The 18,926-nt window shown below is 41.9% G+C and overlaps 2 protein-coding genes across 13 annotated transcripts in view; both read left to right on the top strand.

The window, feature by feature from the left end:
* PRKN (parkin RBR E3 ubiquitin protein ligase) overlaps positions 1-7,207 on the top strand; it is a 638,032-nt gene extending 630,825 nt beyond the window's left edge. For all 3 annotated transcript variants that reach the window (XM_079971894.1, XM_079971892.1, XM_079971893.1), the window contains 2 exons: positions 4,893-5,010; positions 5,268-7,207. In XM_079971894.1, coding sequence (XP_079828020.1) covers positions 4,893-5,010; positions 5,268-5,377 — 228 coding nt within the window. In that variant the 3' untranslated portion in view covers positions 5,378-7,207. The remainder of the gene's footprint in view (positions 1-4,892; positions 5,011-5,267) is intronic.
* An 879-nt stretch (positions 7,208-8,086) lies between these two features.
* The window catches only part of AGPAT4 (1-acylglycerol-3-phosphate O-acyltransferase 4), a 66,831-nt gene continuing 55,991 nt past the window's right edge, over positions 8,087-18,926 (top strand). For 7 of the 10 annotated variants that reach the window (XR_013837668.1, XR_013837669.1, XR_013837670.1 and 4 more), the window contains exon 1: positions 8,089-12,718. The gene's annotated coding sequence lies outside the window, so the exon portion shown is untranslated. Of the gene's footprint in view, positions 12,719-18,926 lie in introns of all 10 variants that reach the window. The other 3 variants (XM_079971918.1, XM_079971919.1, XR_013837667.1) reach the window with 3 other exon arrangements.

The following is an 18,926-nucleotide window of genomic DNA, read 5'->3' on the forward strand; positions in this document are numbered from 1 at the left end:
GTGTTCCAGCACCTGGCACTCTGCGTGAGACCATATAAGGATTTCCGCAGTTTACAGACCATTCTCTTCTGTATCTGCATTCCATCAGGTGGAAGCATAAACAGCTCCTCCCCCAAAACCCTGTACAAAAAAGCTGTATTAATGTCATGATGGGAAACATGCAGTTTCTCCTCTGCAGCAATCTTGAGCATCAGCCGAATGCTCTCATACTTGATGGTGGGTGAGTAGGTCTCGTGGTAATCCTGTCCTGGTACCTGAGAAAAACCTCTGGCAACCAATCTGACTTTGTGTCTGACAACCTTGCCATTCTGGTCTGTCTTGGCCTTGAAGACCCATTTGCTGCCAACCAGTCTCATTGGAGGTCTGCCTTTGGTGCCCCTTTCAGACCTGCGAACTAGACGCAAGTCTTCTTCACTCATCTCCTCCTTCTTAGGAGAAAAATGACCAATGGTGAACAGTGGTTCTTCCAGTTCATTGTCAGACGCATCAGATGGTCTGACTGAGGCCTTTGCGCTCTTGTAGTCTGCTGTGTCATCACTGTCGCTGACACCAGCAGCAGCGCCACCCACTGAACTGGAATCCGAACTCTGATCATCATCATCATCATCATCATCCTCAGCTTTCTCAGCTTCCTCAACATCATCTGCTTTTTTCACATCACCTTTATCTTCCTCTGGGTAACTCTGGAAAATTCCCACATTTCCCCCCCACTTAGGATTGTACTCAACACACTTTGTGAACTTAATGGACTTAGAGTCAGTCATCCATACCCTGTATGCACCTTTTTTGTACCCCATGAACAAACCATGTGCCCCACGTACCTCAACGCAGTCTTACTCTCCTGTAAGTGCCGTGAATCCGGGCCCGAAACCTGTTGTTGGGATACTGCAAGGGAGATAAAGCCCATCATGGCCCCCACATCACCTCCGGACGATCCATTGATCTCCCGTAGATACAGTATCAGCAATTAGCGACACGAGCTCCAGAAAATAGCTTGCCACATTCCAGAGCTGATGCACGCTCTATCAGCAGAATTCGCACAGCGAAAGATGCACGCAGGAGAGCATTATTTAGAAGTTTATTCAGCATTGGTCAGAACAAAGGAACAAACATGACTGCCTGTTTGCGTGTTCAGGCACAGAGAGAGAACGAAAGCAATAACACAACAGAAACATCCTGTGAACAGGAAATACTCAGGCTGTGACACAAACATCCCGCTCCCTTTTAAGGTGGAACGGAAATATCCTAACAAGCAGCATCTTAAAAGCAGAGACATCACCTTGCCAACAAAGACCCATATTGTTAAAGCTATGGTTTTCCCAGTAGTGATGTATGGAAGTGAGAGCTGGACCATAAAGAAGGCTGATCGCCGAAGAATTGATGCTTTTGAATTATGGTGCTGGAGGAGACTCTTGAGAGTCCCATGGACTGCAAGAAGATCAAACCGATCCATTCTGAAGGAAATCAGCGCTGAGTGCTCACTGGAAGGACAGATCCTGAAGCTGAGGCTCCAATACTTTGGCCACCTCATGAGAAGAGAAGACTCCCTAGAAAAGACCCTGATGTTTGGAAAGATGGAGGGCACAAGGAGAAGGGGGGGACAGAGGATGAGATGGTTGGACAGTGTTCTCGAAGCTACCAGCATGAGTTTGACCAAACTGCGGGAGGCAGTAGAAGATAGGAGTGCCTGGCGTGCTCTGGTCCATGGGGTCACGAAGAGTGGGACACAACTAAATGACTAAACAACAACAAATACAGTGGTACCTCGGGTTAAGTACTTAATTCGTTCCGGAGGTCTGTTCTTAACCTGAAACTGTTCTTAATCTGAAGCACCACTTTACGAATGGGGCCTCCTGCCACCAGAGCACGATTTCTGTTCTCATCCTGAAGCAAAGTTCTTAACCCGAGGTTCTATTTCTGGGTTAGCGGAGTCAGTAACCTGAAGCGTATGTAACCTGAAGCGTATGTAACCCAAGGTACCACTGTACACTGAAAGAGAGAGAGATTTAATCCTTCAGTGACTTCTCTCTCAGTTGAGGGCTTTTTCGCTTTACTTTGGTGCATTCGTAGTATTTTACCACATGGTGGCACTATGTTACTATAGAGAACACATGTGAGCTAAAGAAAAAAAAATTGAAGCCTCTCATACTTCTTAGAGGAATTGAAGTGATCCAAGGATTTATTAAATGCAACCAAACTGTTTTCGTGCCTTAAAATTTTACAATGTTATTTTTTGACAGTTTGAATCTTATCTGCCATTTTGATTCCACTTAGAAAGTATTTTGTGTTAAGTGATATATGCCCAGTGCCTGCTAGAAGCTAACTACCCTAGGATATTTCTATTCTATGCTTACCTGCACATATATTTCAAGTTTCTTCAAGAGAGGGCATCATAATTTGGCACTAGTTGCAAAGGTGTGTAAAACGGACTGTTTGCAGTATTTGCTCTCCTATCCTATTGTGAAAACAGTTGTTTTGTGAACTTCTTCAAATGTATGTGGGGTAATCCAGTAGAAGAAGAAAACACCTCCACTTCCTGACTCATACAGTCATTCTTTGGGTTCCACTCACTTGTGTGAAGAAATACAAGAGGGGCAGGACAAATCCTGTGTACACTGAGAACAAGGACCAGCTGACAGAGGTGTGTTTCATCAGTTAAATCAAATCAGCAATCATAGTTGGAAAAGAAAGTCTTCCCATGAACATCTGTCTCACCACTGTCTAACAGGACACTAGACTAGATGGAGCTTTGGCTTAATGTAGTTGGGCCAATGTACATGGGATTTGACCTGCCTTGCTCGTTTTTCCTCACATGAGTGGAAGCCAAAGAGGGACAACACGTGAGGAAGTGGGGGTGCTTCTTCTTCCACTAGATTACCCCACATACATTTGAAGAAGTTCAAAAAGTGATGTTTCTAATGTAGCCACCTTCTTAGGTCAAGATCAGATGTTCCTAACACGATGATATATAGGAAGTGGGCTTAGGGTTTCTGCTATTTATACTCTTAAACCTTCCAGACCCTTGATTTTTTTTTTGGGGGGGTGGAATTCAGTCACATACTGGCAAATTCAGGTTCCACAAGTAAAGCTGCTTTGGTGTTTGTTTCTTGTGAAACAAACCAGCTCTCTCCCCCCCCCCACACACACACCCATTGTACTTTTTGCAATAAAGGAAAGTGATGAGGAAATGCACTGCAAAGTTTGAGGTAACATTTGCTTCATATAACCTACCCACAAACTTTATGCAAGCAAGTCAGGATGAATGCTCTATAAACAGGTTCTCTAGAAGCATCCTTAGTTGTTCTAGTAACTTTCTGGCACAGACGCTAAACATTTCCCTTTCAAATCTCGTAACATTTATTTTATTGTAGTGTGAATCATTTCTCCTTCATGTAAAAGCAGGCTAGGGAAAGGCAGAAGGTACTGTTAATCATTCCAAAGCATGTCCTGATGGCAAAACGAAAAGATCTGCAAAACAGGTTGATGAAGAGAGCATGATCATCAAGAATTGCTTTCAGCCTGCAGTTCTTGCCATCACCAGAAGATGGCAAGAAGTTCATAACTATTATAGTCATTGCTGACCAAGCGATGCTTCATGCTTGCTGAACAACAGCTGTCTAATCTGTTTTTGCTGCAGGTATGCATGATTGAGAAGGCGGTCTTTTACACACAGGTGATGGTTTCCTAATCATATAGCAATGCATAACTGGTAGTCACAATTTCATAATTTGGCTTCAGTGTGGGATTTTGCGATGATCTTTCCCAAAACAAGTTAATTGTGGTGATTCCTGGAAGATGGTGAATATATATGCTGGGCTGATTTGTTTTGCTAAGATAATAATACCCAGTCACGCAATACCATTTATCAAGTTACAAAATACATAAATGTCAAGCGCTTTGGTATGCAGAAGTGATGCAAATGATTTCTGTGTGCTTGCAGCTTGGTTGATGTTATTATAGGGGGAGTAACATGGCATAATGAAATGTCACTGGGAGAAACAGCATAAAAGAATAAATCTGTCATACTGGAGAAGAGGAGGAAGATGTCAAGGAAAGAGGGAAACTTAGTACAAGGTTATGTCAAAGTCAGTTAGCTCAGTTGTAACCATGGTGCTGATAACACCAATGTAAAGCATTTTGATCCCCTTTTGGGCAATCTGCATTTTCCTGCATTGCAGGGGTTGGGCTAGATGACCCTTGGGTCCCTTCCAACTCCACAATTCTATCTTTCTAACACTGGTTAATTTTCATGTAATATTTTCCCCCTCCCATCTATCTATTTATCTATCTATCTAATGAAGGAGAGGTGGAAGGAAACTGTTTAACTGTGTGATTTGGTTCAACTGGCTGCTTCAGAAATGGGCTAGTGATGGACTTTGTGGGGTGCAGGCCCCTGTCCCTTCCATCATGGACACAGCATCACTTTGGAGCTGAAAACACCCAGTTTACCTGATGCTTCTCTTCTTGATTAGGCAAATGACTTGAAGCCAGTCACCAGCCCAGATACATATGAACCAGACATAGTCAACAGATGGAAAGGAGGACCCTACTGATAGATTTATCTCGATGGTCTTTTCATCTTTAGTCTTCATTTGTGTAAAATGGGTACAAAACCAAGCCCTCCTCAACAGTGGTGATGATATTCTGGCTTACAGCAGAGCTTTCTTCACATCTTCCTTACAGAGAGAATTCAGTGTGCTACAAGACTCTATGTTGGCTTTGTGGCAAGAGATTAACAGGGCTGCTTCTTTGGAAACTTCTCCTCTGGTCAGGTGGAAGTAATATATGCCCTCCTCATTATCTGCATAGAAGGATCAAACTGAAAGAAACAGCCACGTGTCCTATTTTCTGCTTGAGCAGCATTCTGTTCATCTCCCCCCCCCCCCTTACAGGGATATGGAGTTGATGAGCACGCAGCCCTACAGGCTCGATGGGAAGAGGCATCCAAAGAAACAATCAAAAGAACAACAAAGCCATGCCCTAAGTGTCATGTTCCAGTGGAAAAGGATGGTAAGTTTATTGATCGGTATTCAATACTGATCAATACAGCTCGGGGGAGGGACGTCAGGCCCAGGGGCGAAATGTTGCACAAAAGCCTTTCTGTTAGGCCCTTGGTCTCTCCCTGGACCCTCTGTCCCAAGCCACACCCTCAAGCATAGTAAATTCTAAATATTATATGCCCATTATTTTTATTTTTTGTCATCCATCCACTTTTGCCTATGAACTCATTTGCAGTTTCTTACTTTTGGTTTTGGTTTTTCTTCTAGGTGGATGCATGCATATGAAGTGTCCTCGGCCTCAGTGCAGATTTGAGTGGTGTTGGAACTGTAGCCTAGAGTGGAACAGGACTTGCATGGGCGATCATTGGTTTGACTGATCACCAAACAACACTGCAAAAAACAGCACATATGACAATATGCTGGTACTTGAGAATGTAGACCCACAAGCACAGCTCCTTCTACCAGGGTCAAATCCTGAACTCCTTGCTCAGGGAGTGAATTCCTCATTAGCCCCAGATTAAGGAATTCACTTAATAAAAACACCTATTTATTAGCTCAGATATGTAGGTAAATGAACAATTGTTTGTTCAGATGGCCCTTATGCTTCCTAAATTCATGATGACACGTAAAATTTAGAGGGCTCATGCTTTCATTTGTTCTGGTACATTACCCCTTGTTCCACCAACACCCCCTAGTGATGTTCCTCCTTTGGGGAAATGGGTAGTATTACCAGTGTCAGTTTATCTCTTTAATGGGTTTGTTCTTTGATCTAAGACTGGATCACATTAAGTATTTTATTGGCCACATTTGATAAAGACTTATGCCTTATGGGGAACTGTTTAGCATGATTTCCTATAACATCTGCATTTTCAGCATATGCTATGATAAGTCACCTAATACTGTATATTAATTCCACTTTCATACACTATGTTTCCATGTCAACATCTATTAAAGACATGTGGCATTGATAATTTCCACCTCAGGTGTTCTGCTTGGCAAACAGTAGTTAGACATACAGTGTTACATGAGCAATATTTGGAATTGTAATTCATTTTCTGACAGGCCTCCATGGAAGTTAAGCACATGTTTTAAAACATTGTGTTTTGAACATGTTGCATGTGTAGTCAAAATCCACTGTTGCTATCTTGCTCATCGAATGCTCTCTTTTTTTTATCTGACAGAGGCATCTGCTGATAAAGGAGGTGGGCAAATGATTTCCTACAAATTCCCTTCTCTGCTGCAGCCCCCTGTGTCCCAGGGGATTGTGGGACCTTCCGGAATAGTATGGAAGGTGACATGAGGTCTACAGCGGGAAAGGGGCCCCCTCTTAGGTTAGCAGACACCTCTGCTGGATCACAAGCCATCCTATGGGCAGCACAGCACCTCTCAAATGGATCTGGGCAGATACTCCATAAATATGTGCTACAACTGCCAAGAACAACTTAGTGGTTGCTTTAATCAAGGATCAGTGCTTTTAAGTTACCAAAGTCTGAGTTTGTTTAGGCACAGTTTGGCTGATCCAAGAAGGAATTTGATGCCTGCTGGATACTATGTGTTGGTGATGAATGATGCCTAACAATTCAAGAGTGGAAAAAGACAGGATGGCAACAGACCCATGTCTTCATATATAGACTGCCACCGACTAGCTGCCAAGCAGGATGGGGGGGATTAAGAAAAGTGACAGGCAGAAGGGGAGTTCCTAGCCATTCCTCTACCTGTTGTTTTTCAGACCATGACTCCTTCCCAAACCTCAGTTTCCTCCCTAGTTGGACTTATTTCAAGTCTTGGACCCCAGTTAGGGGAGGGAAGTTTGGGAAAGGCAGGTTCAAAAAGATTAAATGTGGAAATTAGCAAGTGCTTCTCCATCAGGTTAATGTGTTAACATGAATAGCTTCACACTGGCAAAGTCTGACAAATGGAAGCTACTCTTTCAAGAAATTGACTTATTAGGTGTCTAAAATTATGACTGCCAAAAAACAAAGAAAAGAATGGGAAAGGATTAGGGAATAAGCTTCTGTACGTGTCATTATCAGAGCCCAACACTACCTCTTCCTCATATCAGCGAATCTACTTTTCACAGAAATAAGATGCACAATCAAAGAAGTTTGCTCTCATGCTGAATCAAATCAATTCTCTTTGTGATGTCTGGCTGAATAAATTTAGGATAAGCATCAAAAGCAAATAATAAAGTTCATATGTTTACTTTTCCAGGTGTTCTCTGAACATGTTATTACATCACTTTTTCAATCTCTACAGGCTGGATTCTGTTTAAGTACTCCGTATTCTTAAGGTCATTCAACAGATGCAAGGAGAATACACAGAGTGAATACTGTAAAGTGTTTGAACTGCTTCCTTTGGGATGTGATGCTCCATTGAACTAAGAACAGAAAATGTGTAAAGTCTATAGCAAACATAGCAAGAGATATGTCCAAGTACATATGCATGGCACTACGCTCTAAGAGCTTCTTGTTGGACTACTAGAAAAGGTGCCCAACATTAAAGTGCTTCTTGATTACTTAGATCCTGAAACTTTTGTATTTGTGCAGATGATGCGGGTAATCTTTAACATGTTAGTCTTGTTTAGATCATTGGTCTTGAACAAATGATGATGATCATATGAATACCTGCATCCTTTTCTGATCTGTAATCAGCTGCTCTGTCTTTCCACAATTCAGACATGGACACAGTACAATTTGGTCTTAATAATTATTGGTCTGCTCTCTACAACATCGAATGTCTTTGTTTCATTTAACTAAGCCTACCTTCATTGCATTTATTGCAAGCCATTTATTGCAGACTTCCACTTGGACTACAGAAATAGGAGTGTTACCAAGGAACAAATGGATTCTCCTTTGAAAAAAATTGCAAGGCCTAGATTTTTCATTCATATATCATATAGAGGTCAACATCCATCCAACCTACTCTGGATTACAGATGTCCACAGTCTTCCCCTGTGCTTTAGCCCATGCACAAAGCCTCTTGCAATGGCATCTGTTCTATAATGCCAAAAAGTACTACAGTGAGGTAGAGAATTCTACATACATAGATGCTATGATAGTGGCAGAGCGGCATGCATGATGCTATGATAGTGGCAGAGACTATATTTGCTCATGTGCTGCATGGCGTATGCAGGTCAGTCTTCCAACCCTGGAGAGGAATTTGCCAGATCCTAGAAAATCTGTTTTCTATTCTGATTCAGCCCTGCTGTGTGTGAAAATGGGCGCATCCATCATTTATCATTCAGTGATTTGCATCAAAACAAATGATGTACCTCAGTTGTTTGAAGTGAGGCGAGGGATAGGGAAGCATTGTCTGAGTGCTGGATTTGTTTTGGCTATTTCCCACATGCAAGTTTTCCATTTTTTATTTTTACCCTACTCTTTGGCTGCAAGAGGCTTGCAGAACAGCTACAATTTGCAACGCAAAAGGCATTGGGGAGGGAGAAGGGAAAGAAATATACTCAGGCACTAATTCTTAGTTACAAAGTTCTTATAATCACCAGCTGAAATGGAAACAGTAGAAGATGAGAAGGAAACAAACGTTGCTGATTTTCCAAGTAAAGGTGGAGTAGCCCTGCTTCCCTTTTCTCTCTCTGCTGTAGTGTGATAGAAGGACAACCACCAGTTAATTGAAGGAGGAGCATGATGGAACTGGCATCTCAGCAGGAATGGATGAATCTTTTTCTGAGTTTCTCATTCTTCCAGTCTTCAGTTTGCCATATGACTGCAATTTCCCCCCAAGAACAAATATCCTCATACACATACACATTTCTCCTAATATGTGTATTTTAATACCATTTTGCTACCCATACACATTTTTGCAAGCCATACAGTGCTTGCAAAAATGAATGTAACCAACTTTTTGTACACTTTTTGTTTGGCAAACAGCTCCACAAAATTCATGTTTAAGTTTGTGTACTGTTTCAAAAAGTGCAAGTTAGGTAAGTTTGCAGAAATATGTGAACGAAACCAAATTTCTCCCCCATCCCTACTTCTCAGTAGATTAATAGTAGGTGGCCCTGCTTCTCTTTTCTGCCTGCTGCGTCCTGCTGAACATGTATCTGCCATTGAGCCCAATGTAGACTAATGTAGAAAAATCCTTATCCTAATTTCCAATATTTTGACATTGGCTTTGGAGTTTTAAGCAATTCAAGGACAGGAGTGATGCCCTAAAATAGGGTGGCATTTCTCCACATATAGCAACTGCAGTAAGATGGTGTTGCTGCTCTCCTTCATAATTTTGTTGTGTAATCTTTTTCACTTCCTCTTACTTCTTTCTCTGCAGATAGAGAAAGTTAACACACTTTGAAAATTGCTAGAAATTCTAACTCCCGCACTTCCAATATTTCCAAATGCTTGTGTCGTAAGAGTCCAAATTTAGGAGCACATATTTCATGCAAAAACTACATTTGCAGTCCAGTGCCAAGACATTTTTGAGTGAAGAGATGTTAACAGCTGAGTGAATGTGGCAATCACTCACATTTTATTTTTAGATTCAGCCTGCTAGGAACTGAATCATTAAAGAGGGAAGTGAAACATTTTGTAATATCCATTTTTCTTTTAAATTAATTCCTACTAATGGTGGGACCAGACACATAAATACAGGACATTGTTTGTGTTGTAATGTCACAATAGGAAGAAGGTTGCATCTTTTCACTTGGCTTGCCTATATACATGTTTACCATCCTGGCCCTTCATCTTGAGACTAGTGGGCTTCAGTCACAAAGCTATGCATTATGAGTAAACAGGTTGAACACTAGGTTCAAGTTGTTTTTGCTAAAAACAACTTCAGGAGAAGGGAAATTGGAGATGGGAAGCAGCAGAGAGAAGGTGCTTAATCCTTTCACCACACACAGATAATCTGCTCCAAAGCACCCTCAGATGGTTACACACACAAACATGTCACACGAACACACATTTTGAACTCTGCATACATAAAACAGTTTGGGAGGGAATCTGTTTAGAGCTTATAAATGACAGGCAGGGGAAGAGTTAAGTACCTTCTCTTCTCCCCCAATCCCCTCACTGCTCTGCTTCAAATTCTCTCTTCCTAAAGCTGCTTTTCAAAAAAGAAAAAAAAGGCCAGCACTGGGGACTCTCACATTCATGTTTGCATATATGGTAATGTGTAGTCAGTGCCTCTGTTGTCAGCGCTTCAAAAACCTGCAAAACTTATTTAACCAAATAGGTCAGTGGGGCGGGGAAAAGGATATTACACCAATATTACACTAACATAAATTAAGAGAATAATTTCTTCCTTAATATTGTGATCTCTGACTGGTTTTCTAATTGCAGCTTACTTTAAAGTTTTATAACAGTTAGTGCATTCCAGTGATTAATTTCTTCATGCCAACACAGATTATGGTGAGTATATTGAACCCTGAAGAAACCAACACAGCCAACTTTCAATAATCATTGATGTTTTTAAATTGAATTAGTCCTTGGTGTAATGCGAACCCTACAACAACAAGGGAAATATACAATGCAGTATTTAATTCTTGTAAATTTGGGCACAAGGCCGATTAAGGTGTGGCTGGGTAAAATATGCAGCCTAGTCAAAACCTCCAGTTCTTCAAGGCTTGTGCTTCCACACCCCAGTGACACTTACTCTTGCCTGAGTGGTAGCAAAAAGAGAATAAAGGTGCCATTTCCTGCAGCACATTACAGAGGGGGGTAGCTGTCCTTCTAATGTCAAGGTATCTACCTCTGACATTCTTTCAGGTGTTAGCTCCCTCCATTTTCTCTTCAGGGGGAAGAGTATGTTGTGACAAGTATTGATTGATTTCTTCTACATTTGTATCCTACTCTTCCTTCAAAATGGTTATGATTGAGCAAGATCAGGTAGATTAGAGAGGATGGGGTAGAGGTATATGTCTCTCATTAGGAAACAGACTTCAACTTTTACATTTTAGTTAGCAATACTCTACTAACCGTTTTGGACAGTATTTGATTATGTTCCATTTAAATGCTACAGTAAGGGATATGCTCCCAACTCTTAACACTTCAACCTCTCATTGTTTCCTATAGCAACAGCATATATTCATCTCTGGTATTGATGCTTAGAGTAAATGCAGCCTAGGAAAAATATATTGGGCCCAATAGTCTGGAATATTCTTATGTGCTGAATTTTGGGTATAAGGCGGAATGAGAATGATGCATGCATATATGATGTGTGTTAAAGGGGAAAGTAAAGTCAACATTTGCAGCTTAGTCCTAGTCCTAGTCCAAAGTGTTGAAAGTGGGTCAAAGAACAGACAATTACATACCGTACATTAACCATAGTTATAATGCATTACAATACAAAAATGAATCAATTCAACACCTACAGGTCATTTAAAACACACCAAAAGTTTCAGGGAATATAAAATAATGCCCATAGTTCAATGAACAATACCCAGTACCAATAATATATATATTATACCCACAATAAGAGAATCACATAAAGTTTTACTACTTCTTTTATTTAAAAAATAATTATTACAAATCCCAGGCAATTTGCTTACTTGCTTGCTTGTCTGTGTGCAAAAATAGGAAATGAGATCAAAATAAATATATGTACCAACTTATTCTAGAAGCTCGTCTGCTATAAACGCTTTTTATTTCTACAAGTGCATCACCATGACAATAGCATTCATCCTCTATTACAACTTACATGAAGCCCTGCTCAAGTCCCAGTGTGAGAGTCCGAGATGTGAGTCATATATAAAAGGTCTCTGGAGAACATCCAGGATAAAATCTTTCACCCTACTGAAACCAATAGAATCTTCCCTTTGGCAATGAGGCACAGATCCTTATCTTTTAATAACAACACAATGAGAATATATGACAAGCATAAAATAAAGTTAATGTTCATCCTTAATTTCTGTCATTCAACAGCAACATTAGTCAGTCAGACTTTTCATCATCTTCTATGTAAGTAAACTTTTACATTCTGTAACCAAGCATGGTTATTTGATTCTTCACAATGGTCTCCTTCTGTGTCTCACTTTAAGAGCTAAAATTAGTTGGCTGTTAGACTCTTTTTTTCTGGGGCAGAATTATGGAGGGGATACTACTGAGGCTTATAAAAAGCCAATAGGAAGGGCTGCCAGATCAAGGAGCGCATTGATCCAGACATGGGGAAAGCATGGGAAATGTCAGGGGTGCAGAAGTTTATTAGGCCTCCGAGTGCTGCTAAACCAATGATGCCATTGGTGTGTGCCAGTGGCTAGAGACATCTGGACCATCTGTTGCCCACATCATGTACACTTAGCTGTTGCTGCTGCCCCCCATCTCCAGCATACTTCAAGGATTGGGGAAAGGCAGGGGAGGGCCCAGTCCCTGCCATGCAGGTATCTAAATGCTGATATACTTGTGCTGTAACTTATTTAAGCCAGTGCTTATACCAATGTCTAGAGAGGGCTGTAGGCATATTCAGAAACAGATGGACCCCGTGACAGATTCTGGCAGCTCCTTCTGAAAATCTCCTGCAAAATCTGTCTGCCTGGGCCCCAACACAATGCTGTAGTCTTGTTTTGGCTAACGTTTGATGACATAGAAAGGAAGCAGATACGAAGCTGTCTTTATGAGTGCATAAGAAGAACTTTGCTGGAGCAGGTGAAAAGCCCATTGAGTCCCACATCTTGTGCTCCAATTGGCCAACCAGAAGCCTATGGGAAGCTGGCAAGCAGGACCTGAGTGGAACAGTGCTCTCCCTACTTGTGATTCTGTATGTTATCTGTAAGTATGCTTCAGTGCAATTTTACACTTTTTTTGCATTCTGCCTTGCGATGTTTATGTGTATAGTATAACAATAAAACAAATACATTAGACCATTGATTAGTCCCCATAGTTCAGTTGCTTCCCCGACTAGCAGCAGCTCGCTAAGATTTCATAGGGGAGGGGGGCGTCTTTCCAGAGCCCTTCCTGGAGATGCCAAGGATTGAACCTGGGACCTTCTGCATGCGAAGGAAGGACCCTGTCACTGAGCCTTTTATACAGTGTCCCTTGATTCCTGCAATGCAATTGTTCTATATGCAGCAAATGAGAAGGAGAGATAACAATCATTGTTATTGCCAGAGGGCATAGATACGAGAGATTCTGGCTTTGGGCCATTGTGAAAATAAGTTTTAAAGACTTCCTCAAAGTATTAAGCCTTAGGCAGAAAGTGTGTTCAGAATGTTTCATTCTTAGAAGCAAACATTTGCAAGGAGCTGGAATAGAAGAGGAAGTCAGGAATGCTTGCACATCTTTAACGGTGGCTTGCTGTATATGGTTATCTGCCATTAACTAAAAAGTTAATGACATGACATGTCATAATACTGAACCTGTGCATGCAAAGGGAAATGTTATCCACGACCTGTAAAATAATGCACAGGAAATGATGACCTAGGTATCGTCATCTTATCAGCTATCTTGTGGGATTGATCTGTTTGTGTGAGAGTTCAGCATGTAAAGTAAAAGTAAACTATTTGCAGAGATAGCAATGGCTTGGATCATAAATTTCATTCTGTAAACAAAAGAAGAGTTCACATTCACAGGTCAGAGCTCTCCCATCTTCCTTCTCCCTCTACTGCCCCCTTAACATCTCCTTCCTCTTCTTTTACTGTTGCAGACTACAGGGCACTTGGGAATGGTGTGGGGTCTGCAAAGTAGGGAAGAGTTGATGGCTGCTTGTCCCCTGCATAAAAATGGAGGAGCAACTCTAGGCTAATGATTCTAGTGGCACTTGAAGCAGGGGTTAAGGACCATACCTAAGCAGTTTGAGTACACCAAGAGGTTTTTGTTTTTTAAATTCAGTACATTAAATTTACCAATCAGATTACAAAAGGACAAATGAGGCCCAAAGATAAAGCAATACGAGAGAGAGAGAGAGAGAGAGAGAGAGAGAGAGAGAGAGAGAGAGAAGATTATTCATAGTACTAGAATTACTAAGTACAGCAAGGATTCAACTGTTGGAATAGCCAGACCAGCTTCTTGGTGAGCTAATAGCCCCTAAGTATGAGTGGTTAGGGAAACAAAGGAAATGGCTTTGTTCCAGAGAGCAAATGGGTGGGTCCTGTCCCTCATCTGGCTGGTAATGAGAAACCATATATCCTAAAGACACCACAGTCTCCACTGTCCCTCATTACAAGGAAACATGCACCCTGGGTAAGTTCCTGGAACCCCTGGAATCTCACACAATTTGGAGACTGGGGTGGTATACAACAATGTTAACATCCTGCTTGATGAAGAGTCGTGGAAAATGTGAAAGCTTGCTCACTAATTTTGATTTCTAACCACTAGGTAATGCTGACCAATCTGGTCCTTAATCTCTGGTTCTGTTCAGAAAAACTACAGTGTTCTTTGTTTTGGTTCTGTGGTGTACAAAGTATCTGAGTGTTACAGTTAAGGCCAAGCTGCCTGTGGTTTTTAAAAACTTGACCCACAAGTGAACATCCCACTATCGCACAGGGTTATCTTGGCTATCCAAACCTTTCAGCAGCCTTTCCCAACCCTCCAGCTGTTTTGGACTACAACTCCCATCAACTCCAGCCAGTGCACTTGTGCTGATGGCACCAATAGTCCACAACAGGTTTGGAGAGGCTGCCTTACAACTCCACCAGCAGCATGGGCAAAAATGAGACCAGAAAACAAAGAGAGCCCCACTGAGCATGTGCACTTCCCCCTCCCTTTTCTGCATTTAAAAGGCCAGTCATCCTAACAGTTGCTATGGCATCCCAGTTCAACTTTTGATGAACTGCAGTTCATTCACATCCAATGTTACTATATTAATCCATGAAGCATTCTGGCATAAAGGCTTAATGATGATGGCAGTATCCACAGTGAGAGGCTGTAAAATGCATATAGTAATGCAGGTGATTCTCCCTTCTGTAAACTTCTGAGAATGAAAATGAGGGTGGTGATAAATGGCTTATTTGCCTCCACCCACTTCCTTCCTTGCTTAAGATGTGTACCCATATAAAACTAATACTACAGTACTACTTAGATTAACTATTTACGATAATCTAAATCTGAGTACATAGATAATTCTAGCCTATCTTAACACAACCTGATTGTGTTCGGAAAGGTAGGGGAAGGAAAAATACTAAAGGACAGCTGGAGTGAGGAAGGAAGAGGCAGGTCTGTATGGAGAAGTGTTGTAAAAGAAATAAAATGTAAACATTTCAATTTTTTATTTTATTTGAAAAACACATCCGCCTTGAAAGATAAAAGATACACTGGATGTTTGCTTCACATCACTCCTGAGAGTCCACCATTAGCCCTCTGGTCCTTTGCCCTTTCAGATGGCTCAACTGATAAAGTGTATAGGTTCTGCAATTAATATAAACTATTAACTATCTTGTAATCATTACTGGTTTGGTTTTACACAGTTTTAAAGTAACACATTACCATGCAATACCAAAAGAGACATATGTTTTAATATAATTTTATACAATTATTTATTAATTCCATCCTAACCTCCTTTCAATGAGTTTAGGATAGAGTACAGTGGAACCTCGCGTTACGTACCATCCTCCTTACAAACGCTTCGGGTAACAGAGCTCCGCTAACCTGGACGTAGGTGCTCCTGGTAGTGAACTTTGCCCTGGGATGCGAGTGGAAGTCATGTGCCGGTGGCACGGCGGCAGCAGGAGGCCCCATTAGTGAAAGCAGGCCTGAGGTTAAGAATGGTTTTGGGTTAAGAACGGACCTCCAGAACGAATTAAGTTCGTAACCGGAGGTACCACTGTATATCATTCTATTCTGCCCATACTTTCACAACACCTCTGAGAAGTAGGCTAGACTGAGTGATGCAGTAACTGGCTCAAGGTTCCTTCCTACCTGAGGAATTTAATCTGGCAATCAGATGGTCGGTGGGTAGGTATATATAATGTGGCAGCAAATCAAGTGTGTTGGACATGAGTCTAGTCTTCATATTATCTGGTTGCTTAGTACTGGCTTTGACACTGGGTTAATTTTACTTAAATTAGGGGGGAAGGCCATATGAGCCATAGCAAGAATATAGATTTCTATCTTCTGATAGTGGCCAGGCGTATTATTACTCAGGGAGGTTCACAAACAGGATATTATGATGATGGTGATATTGATCCCATTAATCCCCAGCATCTGCTACGCAGAAGCATCTTTGAAAACTCTGGCTATTCTTTCAGCTGCTATAGCTAGTAGTCCTGGTATATTTATCTGGCAGGCATTCATCTTTTTAATGTCTTTTTTTGCTAGAGGCCATTACAATATCCTGTGGTGATGGAGTGCTGCCCAGTTATCCAGTTTATAAAGAAGTCCTTCCTTTTGCTTGTTTTCAATCTGCTGGTTATCAATTTCATTATATTATCCTGGGCTTTTGCATTTTGAGAATAAATAAATTGGGTTGGATCTGTGTGAAGAGCTTCCTGTTCTCCCAGGCTTTTTAATTACAATCTATGGAGTGCTTCTGTTTTGACATCAAGTTCACCCTTGCTGTGTTTTGTCCTGGTTTTAGTTGTTCTGATTTTTTTTTACAGGGCTTTTTCCTTTATGAGGTTTTTAAAGGGTTTTTTTATTGTGAATTGTATTGTGTATTTTACTGTCTATGTAAACTGGCCAGATTTTTTGTGGGGGGAGGATATAAACAATGGCAAGAAGAAGAATCTAGTTTTCCCCATTATGCATCAAGTATGCTCATTGCAATAAATAGGACAAATGGCTATTATTCCATGCAGCTACCTTTATTTCTGAGCCCCACCTGTTTGATAATAGTTCACTCAAAGCCTGTACAACTCCTGTCCACCAAGCCTAACTCATCTTTATGGCCACATCTGGCCAGGTTTCCAGCACCCCACTGTCTGAGTGGTCTCAAGGGGCATTGGCATGGGCATAGCCAATGGCGGGCTGGGGGGGCAAGGGGCAGCTAGTTCCACAAATATTATTGAAAAACATTGAAAGTTCTCAATTATCTGAGCTTCTGCCCCCTCAGCAATGTCCTATTCACCCCAATAACAAAAATCATGGCTATGCCCATGGGTGTTGGTAATGTCACTGAAGCCCATGATGTCAACAAACCATTTACTAACCAGCTTTGAAGCTGTACCCATCTCTTAAAAGTGGGTTCCTTGCATTTTGATCAGTAATATGCCTAATAAGAAAGGTGAGATACGCCTAAATATAATACAAATTCATGTACAATCAAAATAAAGCTTAAACGGTTAAACCTAAACAATTAGTTGCTACCTAGACATTCTTAAGATTATTATATAAAAAGCAGATATAAATGTTAATGGATGAGGTTTACCAGATCCATTATTTTGAAATTGCTATGTATTGTATCGGAGAAAGACTCTAAAACAGAAAATTTACAATATGATATCGATCCTAAAATTCCCAATTCCTTGCCCAATATTGATTATTTTACAAAATATTTTTGCTGTTTTCAGTATACTGAAACTTCCAATGACTGCTTCCAATGGCTCCATGTAGGTATTACATAGAATTTGGGGTAATATATTTCCAAGTAAACGTACATTGGATTGGGCTGCATCTGGAGTCCAGAGCCAAAAGGTTCCACGCACCAGCTAGCACCTTTAGCTCTCTAAAAGTAATCAGATACCTTTGTCATTCTGAGTAATGGTAACACACTAAATCTCTTTTCCTTTTTATTTCGAACATTTGTACTGCACTTTTTGGCCAAAAGGGCTCCCAGAGTGCTTTGCATACAAACGAAATAAGAAAGTCCCTACTCACAGGCTTATAATCTTGAAAGAAAAATTACATGACACGCAAGGAAAGAGTGATGCAGAGGGGTGGGGAAATCAAAACTATATCACAGATTTCTAAACAGTGTACCAGGTAGCACAGTTCCGGGGGCATGGCGTGTCTGATGGAGCTGGGCTTCCAGCAAAGCTGATATAATGAGCCCCGTCGCTTCCTTTGTCTCTCCTTCTGAGGCAGCCTAATGGAGTGGCTGCTCCCAGGTGAGGGGAGAGGAGGCCTGATGGAGCTGACCTCTCACAGCTGTTGATGAACTTTCCAGGTGATGAATAATGATTTAATTTGGAGGCCACGCTCCTCTGGGCAGGACACGAGGCTCTTTCTGTAAGAGCCGTGTGCGTCTTAGCAGAGAGGAAGGAAAAGATGCTCCACCAAGGAGACTGGCTTCTGCAACAGCTGAAAGCCAAGTGTGTATTTGGGGGGGGGGTCTGCCTGTGTCTCTTTGGCGGGGCAGCCCCCTTTGGCGGGAAGCAGCCCCCTTTTTCCCTCTCTCCCTCTTTCTGCCGCTTTGCAAGGAAGTGACTGAGGACTGCCTTGCGCCAGGTATGTGTCCCGGCAACTCTTCTTCGCTGCTTCCTTCTGGGGAAGGGGGAGGGGGGGCAGCCCTGGTCCTTTCTGAGCGCAGAAGCTTCTCCAGTGGATGCAAGCTTAGGTCTCAGCAGGGAGAGAGTTTTGGGTGCTTTGGAGCCGGCCGTGTCCGCGGAAGAGCTCGCTCGCATTAGTGGGATTTTCCTCCTGCTCTCTCGCGTCCGTATCTCCATTCATTGTGTGGGGCGGGGGGAGGCCGGGCAGCTGGAGGCAACGAGCATCTTCCTGCTACATGCATGTTGGCTCCCTTGTTCTCCGTGCAGCATGCTCCGCTCCAGCTTCCCTTCTTCCCCGTTTCCATGGAAACACCAGACCAGACCATCGTCACCATATAGACTTCAGAATGACACCCGGCAATGTCCCTTGTGTGTTTTGGATGGGTGCGTTTGTGTCAGGGGTGGACACGCGTTGGTTGCCTTCTCACGTTCGGCGAGGAGAAGGTCGGGGAGGGAACGAGGTTGCTCAGGAAACCAGACATTTGTGACATTCTATTGACGGCCGCTTTGCTGAAGTTGCTTTGCCATCCACCAACAGGAGGTGGTGGTTGTTTAAAATAATTAGCTTTGGCTGATGAAATGCAACAGGGTGCTCTAGTAGGAGACGCAGCCTGTCT

This window comes from Podarcis cretensis (genome assembly GCF_951804945.1).
Source record: "Podarcis cretensis genome assembly, chromosome: 3".
NCBI classification, from domain to species: Eukaryota; Metazoa; Chordata; class Lepidosauria; order Squamata; family Lacertidae; genus Podarcis; species Podarcis cretensis.